The sequence below is a fragment of the Sceloporus undulatus genome, chromosome 1 (genome assembly GCF_019175285.1).
Source record: "Sceloporus undulatus isolate JIND9_A2432 ecotype Alabama chromosome 1, SceUnd_v1.1, whole genome shotgun sequence".
Taxonomy (NCBI): domain Eukaryota; kingdom Metazoa; phylum Chordata; class Lepidosauria; order Squamata; family Phrynosomatidae; genus Sceloporus; species Sceloporus undulatus.
The window spans coordinates 215334845-215353017 of NC_056522.1; the positions used below are offsets into that span (position 1 = coordinate 215334845).

Genomic DNA, 18173 nt, shown 5'->3' on the forward strand with positions numbered 1-18173 from the left:
AATTTCTCTGCTAGGAGGAAATGTTGGGTTATTCTGTTAGATTTAATTATAACTTATTTTTTGATACTCAGCATAAAATACACAGCCTCCACTAGCAAGCTATATGATAGCTGCCTCTAGAAGTTTGCATGCTACATATAGAAAAAGGTGTCTGATTTAAAACAGTGGATATTAGATGTAAAATATGCTGCAATAGCTAAACATTCACGTTATAAAGGAGTGAAAGAAAATAGACAAATTGGATTTTAAATTTATTAGTAACTGGGCTTCCTTTATTCAATTTCAAAAACTTAATTCAAAAATATTGTTTTCATCCACATTCTCTAGAATGGGTCATGATAGTTCGCTTATTGCATACTTTTTATTTCGTATTAAGTTTTATTACAGTAAGTTTTTTTAAAAAAAAAATCAGGGCTTTTAAAAACATGACAATTTAACCAAAAACATACCTTTTATGGTATGTTTGTGATCTGATGTTGTCTGTATATATTTAAAACATTCATTTACAGAACATGTGGACAAAGAATTTCTGTATTTTATGATAGTTTACTGGATCACACACTAAACCTTTTCTGAGTTTTCTTAGATTGTGCAACACATTCCCCAAATATTTTGAAGGTTATTTGCAGCCCTATGAACAAGAAGGGGTGGGTGGATTTTTTAAATGAAAAGACGACCAAAAGATGAAGTTCTAGAGGTATGGAATTCCATGCTTGACGGAGAAGTTGTGGAATATGGTAACTTAAGAGCACTCACCCTGGAACCTGAAAACAGCTTCATGATTAAATTACCACATTCTCATAAATATTTTAGTAAAATCTGTTAACTGAGGTTTTGATAATCTGGGATGGTTCTCTCAAATTATCTACTCCTTCATCCAGATTCCATGAGGGAGTATAGATTTGATCACAACAGGAATCTCCTGCTACCTCCCTGAAACTATTGCTCAATTTTATCATGACCATATCAATTATGACCACACCAATCATTACTTTAAACGATCAGACTAAACTATCAAACGAGACTGGCACACTTCAGAAGATGTTCATCAAACTACTTGATGCAGCTGTAGCTCTATCTTGTTTCCATCTTCTCTTATGCAAATGTTTAAGTGGTCATTATGTGAAGAATTGGGTTCAGTGGTTACAGGCTGCAAAGACACGCTCAAGCCTGCCTGGAAGCTGCAATCCCTTTGATTTGAAAAGTTATAATCCTAGAAGCAATGAAAGGAAATTCCATATTCATTTTTTAAAGAAGTTCTTGCTCACTTTTGAAAGGATTCTAGAATTCCCTCTTGATTTCAAGGCTGAACCTAGGTATTAAAAAAAAAGACAGACAGACAAAGTCTGATATTCCTACTGAATGAATGAGCAGGCGTAAATCTCATAAAGGAAACAGATCCCATCTGATCTTGGAAACTCAGCAGGGTCAGCTCTGGTTAGTACTTGGATGGGAAACTTTCAACAAATACCAGGTACTGTAGGCTATACTGTATTTCAGAGGACGATCCTGGCAAAACCACCTGAGTATTCCTTGCCTGAGAAAAACCCTATGAAATTCACGAGGTCACCATAAGTTGACAGGTGGCTTGAAGGCATACACACACACATACAAATGAATGGGAGAAAGAGTGTGTGTCTTATGCATCTTACTCACAGAGGAACACTTTGCAAAAATCACATCCATGCCACAGGTCTACTTTTCATCAACTTATTGAAATATTTCCCCCCTAATTGTTACAGTTGGTACAGCATTGTCAACAACCCTTTCCCAATTCATGAACCCCAACAGAACATTTACATAGGTTAACATACTTTATAAAAACAAAAACAAACAAACAAAAAATCTTCAAAGTAATAACCAATGTATAATGTACTGCCAATTAACTTTGAAATATTAAAATGGAAACAACACATTTTATAATTCAGTCCTTGAATTGCTCAGGAATAGGCAAAGACCGTGACATTAAAAAGAAATCTCCAAAGTAATTGCACAAGAGAGGAAAAGGTGTTAGAGTGATGCTCTTAGACTGTAAATGATGCCAGATGTCTTTGACATCCAAATATATCTTAGTTTTGGTGCTTTAAACAATGGATGATTATAGACAAGGAACAGCGTTTATGAGTAAGTCATTATTTAAATACAACAGTATCCAACATCGCTGCTAAACACTGGACAATGTTAGAAGTCATCAGCACATCCACGTGTTCTTCTAAATGGCGTTTGGGGTCCTAAAATATAAGTAGAAGATGTTATTTGTAGACATTAACAGAAATCACATTTGCAAACAGTTCTAAGTTTCTATTCGATGGTAGAACTGATGCAGTCAATGAGCAATTAAATGTTGAAATTCTATTATGCAAGCTATTTGATGCATTTTTCAGTCAAACACATCTTAGTCCAACTCTTCTACTAACAGTGGCTGCATAATGTCTACAGCTGGAAACATAGGGAACGCCTTTATACTGAGAAAAATCACTAGTTCGTCAATTCCAGTATTGTCAACTGACAGGCAATCCAGGATTTCTGGCAGGATTCTTTTCTACCCAGAAAACCAATATTACTGGATGATCTCACAATCAGGCCTGACTCTGCTTAACTCCCAAAATCAGAGTTTGAGTATGTTTGCGTTAATATGGTGTTCCATTTGGCTAAATGGTGCCTCAGATACTGACATGAATATGCCATTTGGAGTAAATTCAGGACTAAACCATATGACAGAAATATATGTCATTTTTCACCAATAGCCTGAGTTTGGTGGGGAATCTTTACAGGATGGCACTTAGTCACATGACAGTACCCACATTTGCAATGACTTTCTCCTTCCTTACAGTGATATGCTCAGCTGTCTATGTGCAAAGGACCCAAATGGAAGGAGAACCTGCCTTGACCAAGAGGTTCTTGGAATGCATATCAGATTCTGAGAACAAAATAATCTCTGCCTACAACTGTTTTGTGCCATTCAGACTAGTTTACAGCTATAATACTTTGGCTTTTGTACTCCTCCAACTGCCTTTAAAAGGCAGCTATTAAAACCTGTCCACAGATAGCAGTTTCCCTCCACTCTTTTCAAGCATGGAACTATTTCACTCTACACAAATTTAAGGACAGTTCCACAACCACTCTATGGTGGTTGCATTAGATCAGATGTAGTAGTGAAGAGTTATGACATCTACCAGTTAGCACAATACTTGCTATTTTAGAGAATGCTCCTCATGCTGATCTTGCCTGTACCCAATATGCAGCTGGGATTTACAAAGACAACTAGTCTGTGGATGTTCACTGCACGGGATCAGTGTGCCTATAGTCAATAGCATCTTCAATTGTGATGTTATATAAACTGAGCTCAGCTGAGGCAGAAGCTACTTTTTCAGGGTCAAGATTGCTCATAAGACATACACCAGATTTCATTACTAGTTTGATGCACTTTATCAAACTCCCATGAAAGATATACTGAAAATTACAACAGCTATAGAATGCAACAGTCAAAATGCTTATATGAGTCAGGTGTATACTTCATGTTAAATCTCTTCCAAGTTAGCTGCTTGTTCGGTTCTGAGCCCACTTTTGGATGCTAGAAATAACTTTTAAAAATTTGTACACAGCCAAGGATCATGTTATATGAAAGACTGCCAGCAATCCTGTTCTCTGGTTCGCAAGCAAGAGTTAAGATTTGTCACTACCAGAGACAGGCTTTTGCCCCTTATCTCTGAGTGTCTTCCCCTAGAAAGTGCATCCATATTATTAAATGACTTTCCTCTCTAAAGACCTTCAGCAACTTTTTAAAGACTTATTTATTCCAGTCTACTTTTGATTTGTTCAATGAACTGTGCTTCCAATTAAGGATTTCTCAGTTACAGCTGCTATTTTAAGTGTTACATACTATCTGTTATTTTACTTGTTGATGTATTAAATATTATTTTTAGGGTCTGATCATGCACTTTGTATTTTAATTAGTTGTAATATGTATGCTCTGTGAGAGATGAAATTTAAAAAAGAGGCTAAACACCTAAAGAACAACAATTATTATGAATCATTAGCTTAGGGTTAAGTGACCCACAAGTTTTGACTTAAACTACACAATGTTCCCAAGCTGTATGGAGAATGGCTCAAGAGTGGAATAAGTATTTGGCGGAAAGGGAGAGGTAGATAACAGGCTCTTTAACATTTCCCCTTTCTACTGTTTCCCCACTCAAAATCATATGCTTCAAGTCATTTAGTAACTATATGGGAGAAGAGAAAGAAACCAGTTACAGACAGGCCAAAATAAAGCTGCTTCGAGTCACTTTGGAGGAATGGTATTTCAATGATGCATGCGTCCTAAGAGTCCAAAAGCCGCACCAAAGCTGCACTCCAGTCCTTAGAACTGGAATGTGCCTTTGGTGCGGCTTTTGGACTCTTAGGATGCATGCATCATTGAAATACCATACCTCCAAAGTGACTCGAAGCAGCTTTATTTTGGCCTGTCTGTAACAGGCCTTTGTGACAGACTTTGTTAAAGCTTCAGACTATTTTCATTAAAAAGCACACATGCTACGGGCATAGTTAAATGCATTTGTGTTGAATGTAATTCAACTCTTACTCATATTGGCCAAACTGCAACGCTGATGGGGGGAGTGGGCAGTCAGTTGTCTGGTTGCTGCCCAACTGCCTCATTCCTTATACCCATTCATCAGGTTTGCAGAAGTAGGGGATATTTAACCCTTTTCTCCCACAAAACATAACCATGTTGACCATACAGCGAAGTACAGTAACATCCAAAATCCGCACAATAGCGATACCTTTACTGGCCAGACAAAATGCACAAAGTACATCATGCATTTGTGGTATTTTGGTTGGCCAATAAAAGTATCACAGTTGTGTGGATTTTGGATGCTACTGTCCTTCTCTCCACATGTAATTCCAACAAACATCGCCTTCTGCACTGCCAAATGTTCCCCTCATCATAGGATGAAAGGGTGGGACTATTTTTATCAAATCAGAAGGGAAGGGAAAAGACGGCTAAATTTCTCCTTTCTCTTACATCTCTGTTTTATTCAGCAGATTGGTGGGAAAGAGCTGTAAAACTTGTTTAACTTTTCTTGCAGCTCCACTCCTTTTTACCTGCCAATCAGCTGAGTAGCAAAGTCTATGAAACCAACACTCTTCTTCCCAATTGCTGAGTGAAATGGTGTCAGGAGTATGGACTGTTCACTTTAGGTCTTCAACCATAACCATATACTCACATCTTTAGGAGTAAGCCTTGTGAATTCAACATGACTTACTTCAGAGTAGTCCCATTGAGAATAAAGACTGTGACTGAATACAGAACTGCATAGTAATTTTCAATATTATTTCAACATTACACACATTATCCTAAATAAAAACAACTATTTAAATTATCTGGGTATGTAGTGCCCTTCAAATTAATACCCAGTTATTATACTATATTATTACACTATCATCATGACACTGCATTTTTTTCTTATTAATTTATCAAATTCATTAATGAAATCTGGGCTCCATTGAAATCAATGGGAGCGTTGCCATTTGCTTCCAATGGAACTGGGATTTCTTCCCATGTTATTTTAAGATATCCTCACTCAAAACAAAAGTGCTTTCCAATTAAATAAATGAAAACAAACCATAAAACACAGTCAGGAAAACATACTGAAATAGAAAAACCTGAAGCAATGCAAAAATGCTCTTATTAGAAAATTTCCAGTTTGAATGTAAAAGAACTGCATTGCTTGCTACCAAATTAGCATTTATCTCTGTCCAGTTCTGGATCACTTAATGTGACTCCATCAATGACCAAGGAAAGATGCTTATCAACACACTTAGTTTTACTTTCTAATGAAAACTTGGCAAACAAGGAAACTGTATATTTAATGTATTTTCTGAAATTTCGTTTTCTAGAATACTACACAGCCAGAACAAGCGCACTTCTTAGCTCCAAATCTGCTCCTCCAAGGTCTTGGGTGTAACTTTCAGGAGAGGCTCAGCATATCCCAAATGCTTCAAGCAGGATGAAAAATATAATGGGTACAGACAATGTGATTGTCTGGATTTGTTTTCTCATTTTGTCTCTCGTAGTTGAGGTCTACCTATGATATCAATTACAGGCCTTTCTTATCTTTTTAAGTGGGAGAACTTGCACAATTGGTGGCTGACTAAATACTTTTTTGCCCCACTGTACTTCTTCAGCTTCATTTTTCTCAAGCACTCAGTGAGGCCAGAATTTTAACAAGGTGGGTTACCACACAGGAATTAGCTAGCCTCTACACTATTTCAATGACAGTAGGAAAGTAAAACTAACAACTAATATAAAAAGCAACCCTAAATTATGTGTCTCATACTCATTTAGTACTGTAGTAAAATAAATGCTATCACTTTCATCTCAAGTTTTTTTTTAAAATGCCTTAAAAACCATACAAGCATACTGTGGAATATTATATTCTTTAATAGCCTCCTTCATCATAACTGCCCTACTGGATTGGCCAAAATTAATTTTCAAATAGTTCTGAACATCTGGACATCAACAGACACTCCTTTCCAGTAATCATGCTTGGGACTGGAAAGAATAATGGCATTCAATATTTACTGTTTGCATAGCATTTTAATTACTGAAAGAGTATCATCCCTGCAACAATTACTCTGGTAAGGTGATCAGCATTACCAACCCTATATTATGGTGAGGAGACGAACTAAGGCAGAGGGTTAGTTGCCAACAAGTAAGTTCACATCAGAACTGTGATTTAAATACAGTGGTGCCTCGGGTTACGAAAGTAATTCGTTCCGCGGCCGCTTTCGTAACCCGAAAAGCCTTCGTAAGCCGAATTGCCATAGGCGCTAATGGGGAAAAGCCGCGATTCCGTGCGAAAAAGCCGAAAAAAGCACCAAAAGTTTTTTCGTAACCCGAAAAAACATTCGTAACCTGGAACAATAATTCCATATGGGATTTTTTCGTATCCCGAAAATTTCGTAACCTGGGTATTTCGTATCCCGAGGTACCACTGTAATGGATTTCCTGACTTGCAGCTCAGTCTTAGCCACCCTCTATGTTAAGCTACATTAGTTCTTACTTCCAGGGAGAACTGCTAACTTGCAACACAGATGTTCCCTGTAGCTTTAAGTGACCACAGCAAGAATATCCCATCAGCTATGCTCTTTAGCGCAGAACAGATATCCTACGCTCTGCTGGGCACCTGGAACTATTTGAGGAGTTCTTTTGGATCCAGGCCAAGATCTTTACAGTTACAGAAATGATCTCAATTTACTGCCTTATTATCCAAAGGTTATTTACTGGTTTGGTGTGCTAATAATAAGCATCAATATTGTTGATGGTAAAGATAACTATATCTTGTTCTGTTGGCTTTTCTGTCCAAGCCGACTTAAACAATGCCGAAATGTCAACTGTAGCAAGAATGTACCAGATAAAAACACTGGCAGATGCCAAACGGCAATTTTATGTCCACTGTTGGCGTTGAAGACTTGAAATAATTCATATCATTGGAAATAAATGCACTATTTATCAGGAGTTAAGGAGAAAGAAAAAATCACCAGCATGTGACTAAACAAGACACACAAAGCATGTTACTTCATGTCAGTATAATTCATTACACCTCACCTGCTTGCCAACATTTTTTATTGCCAGCTGTTCAGGTGTCATCTTATCTTCTTCCTCAACAGCCTGTGAAGGAAATGCAGAAAATCTTAGCACCTGAGATCTTATTAATTCAACAGACACATATTTCCTTTAAAGACGACATGATTTTGTAAAACTGAAAGCAAAATTATAGCATTATTTTAAGGACTACATATCTAATTAATAAGGAAGCTAACTTCATTGATTTAGCAATGACACTGAGTCATAACATATCAGGTCAACAGCCAAGCTGCATGTTTCCCTTGTCAAGAAAGTGTTTTCGCGGCAGCTGCAAGTGTTCTGTGGAGTGTGGTTATTAAGATAGCACTAACAATGAACACGATTCTTCACAGAACCACATAAAGAAATGTAAACCTAGATTCAATTATTACTCCAAACTAGAATAGACCCACCGAAGGGAATCATTTACCAACAGTGTTCATTCCCCAATCCTCATTAATTCAATGAGTCTACTTCAGTTGAGACTATTATTTTCTGTTCCTATCCTACCAGATTTGTGACATCATCTTTGAGTACAGGAGTTTTATACAATGATACTTGATTGTATTCAAATCATTCCCTAACGTTTTCAGCTAAGAAATAGTTCTTAAAGTTTTTTGTGGGTTTTTCGGGCTATAAGTTCTTCTTAAACTTATTTTCCCTTTCATATTATCTTCAGTAATCAGTTGCAATTACATATATCTTTCATTTCTCATTCTGTTGGAAATATTCTATGTCCCCCCCCCCCCCCCCGATTTCTGGATTTAAAGAACTGTTAAATAGCTACTTGGGGCTACAAGTGGCTATAGTCTTTCCTAATTTATAAGAGTTTTAAGGTTTAACTTTTGACAGTCGGAGAAACTATGGGAGGAAGGAAGGATCACTTCTTATGACTCAGGGCATCTTTTTACTGTTGTACAGACTGAGGGCTTCTCTAGAAGTGCTCATGTGGCTTTTAAAAAAAAGTAAGTAGACAGCCAGTGTGGTGTAGTGGTTTGAATGCTGGACTGTATGACTCTGGAGATCAGGGTTTGATTCCCTACTCAGCCATGGAAACTCACTGGGTGAGTCACACACACACTCAGCCCCAGAAAATCCCATGATAGATTCACCTTAGGATTGCTATAAGTTGGAAACGACTTGACGGAACACAACAACAATGAACAACAAGGAAATACCAGCGAGGCTATTCCCCTTTTCTCAAGCAAGGCATGTCCATTTTTACAACAAATCAATTTTCCAAAATAATGTATTTTCTTTCATAAGTTAAGTACTCCCATTCCTGTCTAAAACACCTTGGCCTTTTTGTGTATTGAAAGATGGACAGGTATCCCACTATAACATGTGGAATGGACATCTGAATCAGAACTGGAAGAAGATAATATGGTGATGTCTGGATAACATTTATATAACATTTTCTAGCAAATGCTTAAAATTGTACCTTGTTATAGTTCTTTGCCAATTCCAACATTTCCTTCACCACTGTTTCATTGAGTTTGCAGTGTTCACTGTAGTCCTGAAGGGTTAATCCTTCCATCCAACTCTTCTTATGTAAATTGAGCAACATCTGCAAAAGAAACAAACTCAAAAGAATAAATTTATGCGATATAGTGAATTTTTTAAAACATACATAAGGAAATGCAAGAAGTATTAAAAATAAACATTCCTCTTTTTCCGGAATTATTTTTTATTAAATTTAGTAGACACTTCATAAAAATGTTTTTATATTCTACCTATGTGAAGGAAACAGATTTACAATTCAATAAAATAAACTGTGAGCAAAATTTTGCTTGTGTGTTCTTATGTATTTTCTCAGAGGGATCTATCATTTTAATCAGATTTTGAAAGGAGTCTCTGGGTCCCAAAAGGTCCCACTGCTCTAGATGCTATTGTTTTATGGCTTCATAAATGTGAGCATCAGTTACAGTAATGTTGCTTACATGCAGTTGTCCTGGAAGATTCTTTGTTGTTGATGTTACTGTAACACTTATATCCTGCCTTATATCCAGGGATATCAGAGTGACAGGCTACAATCAGTTTGAACAGTTTAAAACATTGATGGCAAACCTATGGCACGTGTGCCAGAGGGGGCATGCAGAGCCCTTTCTGTTGGCACGCCCACCACTGCTCCAGTTTGTTGTGGCTCTCCTGTCCTCCAATTACTCTTTTCCCCTTCCATTAATTGTTCAGAAGCATACCAAGTATAAACTTTTACCTTTCAATAAAAAGCTGTATGTACTGTGTTTTTCTTTTAAGATAAAAGATGCTCATGTAACTAAAACCTCAGTATTCAGGTTAAATTGCCGTGCTAACACTTTGCAATAAAGAAGTGGGTTTTGGGTTGTAGTTTGGGCAACTCAGGCCCTAAAATGTTCACCATCACTGGTTTAAAACAATTTAAAACAGAAAGAATGATATAAATGAGCTGAAGATGTATTAAACAATCTGACCAGCTAAAACAGAGAATTTTAAACCAGTTAAAATGTTTTAAGACAATTTAAAATCATGCACGTGTGTGGAACTGGTTGAATACAATCAGGCTCTGAAGGTTTTGCCAAAAATAAAACCATTTGTGATCTGTCAGGAAGGTATTCCAAAACCAGGCGACTGCAGCAGAGAAGGCCCTCTCCTACATCCTGTCATAATGTATTGCAGAAGAAGAATGTCACCATTTGGCTACTTATGGTCACTATTAAGCATAACATAGTGGTCCTATATTGTGGCAACTGCATACATAACCTGTTTGCTTCTAGATGACATTGAAGATTTGGACTGATATCTGTAACATTTTATACCTCAAGCAATGCATCATTCTATGACTTGCATCCTTAAGAATTGTGGGTTGTTGGCATAGACTTGTTTTACTGGTGGCCTAGATGTTATAAAATTGTCTGCCTGGACAACTCTTCCAATGGTCAACCATTAAAGCTAGCTTACAAACCTGACTGTTTTTACCAGGAGAAGTCTTAATTATTTGCTACATCATTAACTTGGCTCTAGATGCTCAATTGTAGTGCAAGTGTTCCTGTATGGATTTTTTTCAACATCTATTTTATTTTTATTTTCACATTAATTAACACACCGTTTGCTTCATTCCGTCCATATCGATTCACATGCAGTTTGCATCCTTCAATTCATGTTACAGATATACAGTATTAATCTACATCTAACTTTCCATATTTATGATCATTTCTTAATTTCCCACAGTTTTGCTACTTCTTTCAATTTGCCTTTATACTGTTGGGTTGTTCTGGTACTTCCATACATTTTAAGTATCTAATATTGCTAAATTGTTCAGTTTGACAATCCATTCTTCTACAGATGGTAATAAGTCTGATTTCCAATGTTTTGCGTATATCATTTGGGCGGCAGTGATCATATATAGCAGTACACTCACTTCACCCTGTACTAAATCATCCAGTATTATATCTGTTATATTTAACAGGAAAAATTCTGGTCTTAATAGTATGTTTTTTAAAAATATGATTATAATGTTCTTATGTATTTTTCCCCAGAATTTTTTTTTGCTTTGTCACAATGCCATCACATATATAAGGAGCTCACTTTCTCTTAACATTAATTTTATGAGCTGCTTCGAACAATATAAGGAAGTATAATACAGTCGGCCCTTCTTACACACAGATTTTTAATACACAGATTCAAGCATCCATAGTTTGAAAATGTTCAAAAAAAGTACAAGTTTCAAATATCAAACCTTGATTTTCCATTTTTTATAAGGGACACCATTTTGCTATGTCACTGTATTTAATGAGACTTGGGCATCCATGGATTTTGTTATCCACGGGGGATCTTGGAACCAAACCCCAGCGTATAACAAGGGTCCTCTGTATAGGCTTTTTAAAATAAATGCAAGGAAATTATCAGGCTTATTGTAACAGAACAGCAGAAAGTGAAAATAGCTTTCAGAAATACGTGGCTTCAAAAATAGAATAGGCATGTTTTTGTCATAATTTAAACAAAGCTGTTCCTAAATTGTTCAGATAAGACAGACTGCTTCTCACCAACTTAGCATTTGTTAGTTATGCATGCAGATGTCTTTTGGAAAATATGTAGGTTTTTTTAAAGAGTTCAAACTAAGGTTCATTTGCTCTGCAAATGCACTGAATATATGACATGGGAGGTGGAGAAATGATAATGAAAAATTTGAGAAATTAAAATTCAGAACTGCTCAGGAGGAGAAGACAATCAGTCTGATCTATTATCTATTTTTTATGCTGGAAAAGAAAAGAAAATTAATACCCCTAGAGCGAACAAGAAAACGCTAAATAAAAACAAAAACAAAACTTGCCTTCTGTTCTAGTTCATTCTTCCTGTAATTGATCGTAATGGAGTAGTAATGTCTGTTCAGTCCATGAATTAAAGCCTAGGAAACGAACATATAAAAGGAACAAATAAAATCCACATGATCATTTCTGCCAAATACATGGAAGAGTCAGATTAAAATCTAGAAATAGTGGGGGTTGGACTGTGAATTACTTTGAACAAATTGTAAAAAGACACCTAGATTGGTACATTCCTTCATGAGGAATTTTGAATCCTGAAAGTTGGTTCAGAAATCTGTTAATGAAGATAATATATTCTATATCCAGAGCTTCAGAAAAATACAGTATTGCCAATCTCTCTGTGCTTTCTCTGTTGTATCTGTATTGCTGAAACTTCAAATGTACATTTCAAGGATGCAACAACAACGTAGTAGTAGACAGGACAAATGTACAACAGACTAAAATTATAATTTTTTAAAAATAATGTAGTGCAGCATATACTTAATTTTGTAATTTTGCCTTAAAATGGTCAAGAATTTTAATTTTGGCAGATGGGCAAAAATATTTCACACACACACACACACCCATAAAAGTTTTCAACAAAACAAGAATGAGATCATTTTTAGACTATGAAAGGCACTCAGATATGAATGACTCTCTCAGAGGTCTTAAAACAAATTACAAGTAAATAAACATGTCGAATTGTTTCTGGCTAGGAGACAAAGAAATACCATGTATGTCAACATGTGTTGAGACATGCACTCTTGCCTGGAATTTGCTAGGTTTTGAAAGGTAGAGTGTTTGTTATGTGCCACTGTCTCTACAGCTGAAATGGTAGACAGCATTTAAAAGCCAAACAGCAGCATGTCTCTTTGGCAGTGGTATTCCAACTGCAAGATATGCCACACGCAGGCATACCTGATTTTCTAATTCTAGCTGTTTCTAGCAAACCACACAGCTTAATTCATGGTAATTTTAAGGAAATGTTTGCATATAGAACAGGTCAAGAGTGTGTTTGAATACACAGAAAACTTAGAATTTGAGTATGCTGTTAATGGTTGGTCTGAGAACAAGGAGCTGCTTAACTTTTAAAAAGATAATAATGAAGCACTATGACACTGTGGGGTTTCCATGTGAAGTCATTACATAGTGCCTTGAACAGGCCACTAATATATCCTCTAGAAACAAACATGCACAGGCTTGCCTACACCCAGTCAAAAACATAATGGGTTGTTCCATACTCATTATGCTCTGCAGCTTGTACTGATTCAAGAACAATCTGCTTCAGCCTTATTAAAACCAAAATTCCGTTGTTGCAGGAGATTTTGTTAAGCTACTGTTAGAGAAATCTGTGAATTATCAGTCTGACGGTTTAAGCTATGGCTAGATAGGAAATTTCCAGGTGAGACCAAATGCTGGGGATTATGGTTGCAGCTCAACAGTACTATGATGCTGTTTTCAAACAGAAAAGCAATGCTTTCAGCATATGTTGCTATTAGTGCTCCTGTAATTAATCTTCAGAGAAATAATTAGGCTTCTTGGTGGCAACTAACCGAGCCTCTTAAACTTTTAAAAAGAAAATAATATTTTCAACAAAATTATCATTAGTGCGTGATACTGATCATGGCAAAACATTAACCATTCATGAGGGAATGCTCATTTAAGGAACAAGCTGCAAGTTGCATGGAGTTCTGTTTATCCATATATCTAATAATGCGGAACTGGAATATAAAAAGTGACATGACCATAATCACTAGAAAACCAATCACCTTGGTCTGCAAGTTTTTTGCCAACAGAACAGTACACTGAGTTTGATAACAGGTCTTAAAAGGCACAGAAATATATTTGGTTGACTTGTTTTCCTTTCCTCTGTCTATAAATTAAAGCAATACAGACATCATTTATGTACACAACAGACCTACACACAGCAGCCTACATTTAACCATGTCAACATTGCAGTGGCAATGCAAAAAGAACCTTTTTACTTCCCTCTACCACCTGCAGGTCTTGGTGTTCCTGGCTCTGTCTAGAGTGTTTTTTAGTCCTCCAGAGATTTCTGAGATGTACAAGGGGAAATATGATCTCCTCCCCATTCCACAGACAGAAGTAGTTCCATCAGCAGATGTGCCCCTTTGGATCCTGACCAGATACAACCATCTCCTATCGGAGATTTCACTGTTATTGTACAACTACATGTTCTTCCCCCACAGCATCCACACAGAGTGAGTTCCTTCCCTTTTGACTTAACCAAAGAGAACAAATGACCCAATATCAATTCTCACTGTAGTTAACATCAACTTGGTCCCCTTTTCATTGGGATTTGTCAAAATATTTCAAAGCCTAGATTCACATCTTGGATAAACAGGAAACCTGGTGAGCATTTATAGAATCACAGAACTGTAGAGCTGGAAGAGACCCCAAGGGCCATCAAGTCCAACCCCCCTGCCATGCAGGAAACCACAATTAAAGCATCCCAGACAGATGGCCATCCAGCCTCTGTTTAAAGACCTCCAAGGAAGGAGACCCCACTGCACTCTGAGGAAGGAGTGTGTCCCACTGTCCAACAGCCCTTACTGCCAGAAAGTTCCTCCTAATGTTGAGGTGGAATCTCTTTTCCTGTAGCTTGCATCCATTGTTCCATGTCCTAGTCTCTGGAGCAGCAGAAAACAAGCTTGCTCCATCCTCAGTGTGACACCCCTTCAAATACTGAAAGAGGGCTATCATTAACTGTAGCTAGGATCAAAGCTGATATTCGTCTATAGAAGGACCAATGAAAAAAGTAACAAGGCTAGATCATAATTTTTAACAAGACAGTAAAATGTCTGTGACATACTGTTTTGGAACTAGGAGCATAATGTTAACTTTTATCAAGAAAGAGCCCACTCATTTTCTCATGTCAACATTGCAGAACTAAAGGTATTAGAACTCCAAAACTGAACACAACAAACTGCAATTTACCAGTGACCACATGGCCAAAGGGGGAGGTGCCAGCCTGCAAATAGCCCTCCCTACCATCTGAACTAAGACCAGAAATAGAAAATGCAGGCCTATGACTAACACCTTCAATTTTTTTCTCCTGTTTGCCTGATGAAGAAGCCAGTGTGACTTTGAAAGCTTACAACATGTAATTGTGCATTTTGGTTATGCCAATAAAAGTATCATTGTTTGGATATTATTGGACATCAATTTAGAGATATACTTAATTTAGTGTCTACTTTCCATGTAGTTACTTCAAAGAAACTCCGTATCCATGGATTCTTTATCCATGGATCCCACCATCCATGACTTGAATGTGTGTGTGTGTGTGTATATATATATATTCCAAAAAGCAAGCCTTGATTTTGCCATTTTATATAAGGGACGTCTTTTTATTACACCATTGTATATTATGGCATTTGAGTATCCACAGATTACAGAATCCACAGGGAGAGTGAGAACCAAGCCCCAGTGGATACCAGGAGCCCAATGTACATTTATGATCTTGTACCTATAACAAAAACTGACACCAACGATAAGAAAGCTTAGAGAAAATGGTTAAAACAGAACACACTGATGTATTTTACTTTCTGTCAGCCAACATGAATCTGAAATAACCTCATCAGAATAAAAAATCTGCATGTGATCTCAACAATAATGACAACTTATAACAGAAGTACAGCAATGAGAAAAGTTAAATACATTCACTATCAACATCTTCACCTCTAGCAATTCTGGTATTAAGTGATTTCCCCAGTAACATCCAATCTTTTATTATATATTTATAAGCCCAAGTTTTTAAAACATTTCATTCCTGATGCTGCTCCTTTTAGTATTATTACAACTACTTTCAAGTATTTGTATATTTCCACTCAGCCTACCAGGCCCTCCTTATTTTATTATTTATTTATATGGAATATTTATTCCTTGCTCTTCAGCTACAAAGGCTCTCAAATAAATGTTGCTTTATGGTATTAAATTTAAAATGATCACAGCAAAAATGTGTGTGTCTGCATGCAAGAAAATGAATGGGAAGAAGCCACATACATCAAAATGAACACACCAATACCAAATACTGAATTTACCTGAATAGATGGCTTGTTTAAGTGACCCAGATTTGAAGTTGTTTGTCTTGGTTCATGTCCCAAGACCATCATATTAGCATTGATCAATCTGAAGGCATCAATAACAACCTGTAAAAACAAGATGCCAAAGTCAATTCTTTGTAGAAACTGCAAGCGATTACACCAAGTAACAGTGGAGAAGTCACGATCAACTCACATCTGGTTCTGGCCTTTTTCCAGAAAATTATTTAATTATAATATTAATAAAGAAGAACCGCCTGCTGTCTCTGTCATCAGCACACCAACCCAGTCTAATATTGTAAGGCAACACCAATTACTATATTTTTCAAACAGGTTAGAGATACACTCTATTATTCTGATGGCTAAGTTTACATATATACACACACATGCTATGTAACTTTAAAAACATGTTTGTCACCTATATCTTACCTAGTCAATTGAATGACAGGGAGGCTAAACCTGAAAGTGAGCACAAGCTAAGGGACTATGTTTAAAGCCCAGCCCTGTCACATCAATTATACCACTGGAATACTTGAAATGACAACAAAATTATAGTCAGCAAGGAACTTGCCCCATGTATTCCCTTCTAGTCAGATGCTTTTTACTCCCTGCAAGTAGGAAAGAGGCTATAAACTGTCGAATGGATTATGACGACCTTGTCAATGTCATGGCTAGGAACAGAAAGGGAGTGGAACACACACACTCTCTCTCTCTATATATATAGGTACAGTATATGAAGGTCACTTACAATAGTAACTACATATAGTTGCAACTTTCAGAACCTGGTTACTTATTTTTATTCATTCCTACAGAACTGTATCAGTGAAGATACATACTCTGTCCACCTATTGTCTAAGAAGATTATGACTACAAAACTCATTTTGCAAAGTTTTCATTAGTGGCAGGCAGTACATGTATTAAAGATTATAGTGATAGGCACATAATTGCATATAAACAAATTCATCGAATACATCTATTTTCTTCCTTTTAAAGTGCTGTGTAAATTTACAGCGCTTTATAAATAAAAGTTAATAATAATAATAATAATAATAATAATAATAATAGGAAACTGGTGTTCCAGTTCATATTTTCTCACTGACAATTTAATACAAGTTCTTACTATCAGCTCCCCACACATGCTGTAGTGGTGACCATCAGATTGGTAAGTTTATAAAAAATGTGTAAAGTACTTTGAACACTTTGAAGAGGAAAGCAAAACTCCCAAAGGAAAAGTTTTCTTATTTCTTTTGGAGCTGGGGGAGTCCATTCTGCCCTATGGAATAATCCCGATAACCAATTGTTGTGGCAATTCTTCTCCACTAAGGAAACACCAATGAGACATATATGCATGCAATGGGCACATGAAGAACTACCCATTGTTATTCTGTGTCTTCTTACATAGAAATGTTTTCTGCTATAACAATAGCATTTCAATCAAACAATGAGGCCAATAAGTGTTAAGAAAAAGGGGAAGAGAGGTATCCAGGGCTCATTCCCAAGAGGCTTCATGAAATGAAGCACAATGAAAAGATAAAGAAGACTGATGAGGCAGTCAGAAACACCACCAAGGCATCAGCCTTCCTAGGACTAAACTAAAGTAACTGAAGTCAAAAAGAAATACAGTCAGCAAAATAAAAGAATTATCTATCTCAATTCGGTTCCTCAAATACAGAAGATTTTTGCCTCTGTTATTTCAGTGATATCAAATAACTGCAGCTTAGAGTTTAAACATCTACTGTCTGAAATGGAAGTTGGAAAAACTTTCAGGTGCTTAGATGTTCTTCATGTCTAAATAACAGCACAGAGATGTGATACATATGTTGAGTATAAGCTTTACTGCACATTATACAATCAAAGACATTCTTTCTACTTAGGGCATAATCATGAGTAAAGTGAACAGAGCTACAAATAATGTATGGATTTTCTTAAGACATAATATGTACCATATGACACTATGCTCATATCAGTTCCCAGCTGACATTGCACATATACAAACCATGTGCCCACCCTGCTAAAAGTTTGGGGGTTCATTTTTTAAAATAAGTCCTCTCTTGGCTGAACTGCTCTGCAAATAATTCACCAGAATCACACAACTGTGATGTTGGAAAGGACTCCCAAGTGTCATCAACTTTCTGCTAGTGCAGGTTATCCACTCCTGACAGAAGTGGACCAGTCAACCACTCTTTAAAGCCTCCAAAGGAA

General features: G+C 36.6%; 1 protein-coding gene across 2 annotated transcripts in view; it reads right to left on the bottom strand.

Annotated features, from left to right (window-relative positions):
- Positions 1-238: 238 nt before the first annotated feature.
- Positions 239-18173, bottom strand: part of PSMD14 (proteasome 26S subunit, non-ATPase 14) — a 63462-nt gene continuing 45527 nt past the window's right edge. For both annotated transcript variants that reach the window (XM_042477838.1, XM_042477846.1), the window contains exons 8-12: positions 15972-16079; positions 11937-12011; positions 9069-9194; positions 7610-7672; positions 239-2231 (exon numbers count right to left, since the gene is read on the bottom strand). In XM_042477838.1, coding sequence (XP_042333772.1) covers positions 2133-2231; positions 7610-7672; positions 9069-9194; positions 11937-12011; positions 15972-16079 — 471 coding nt within the window. In that variant the 3' untranslated portion in view covers positions 239-2132. The remainder of the gene's footprint in view (positions 2232-7609; positions 7673-9068; positions 9195-11936; positions 12012-15971; positions 16080-18173) is intronic.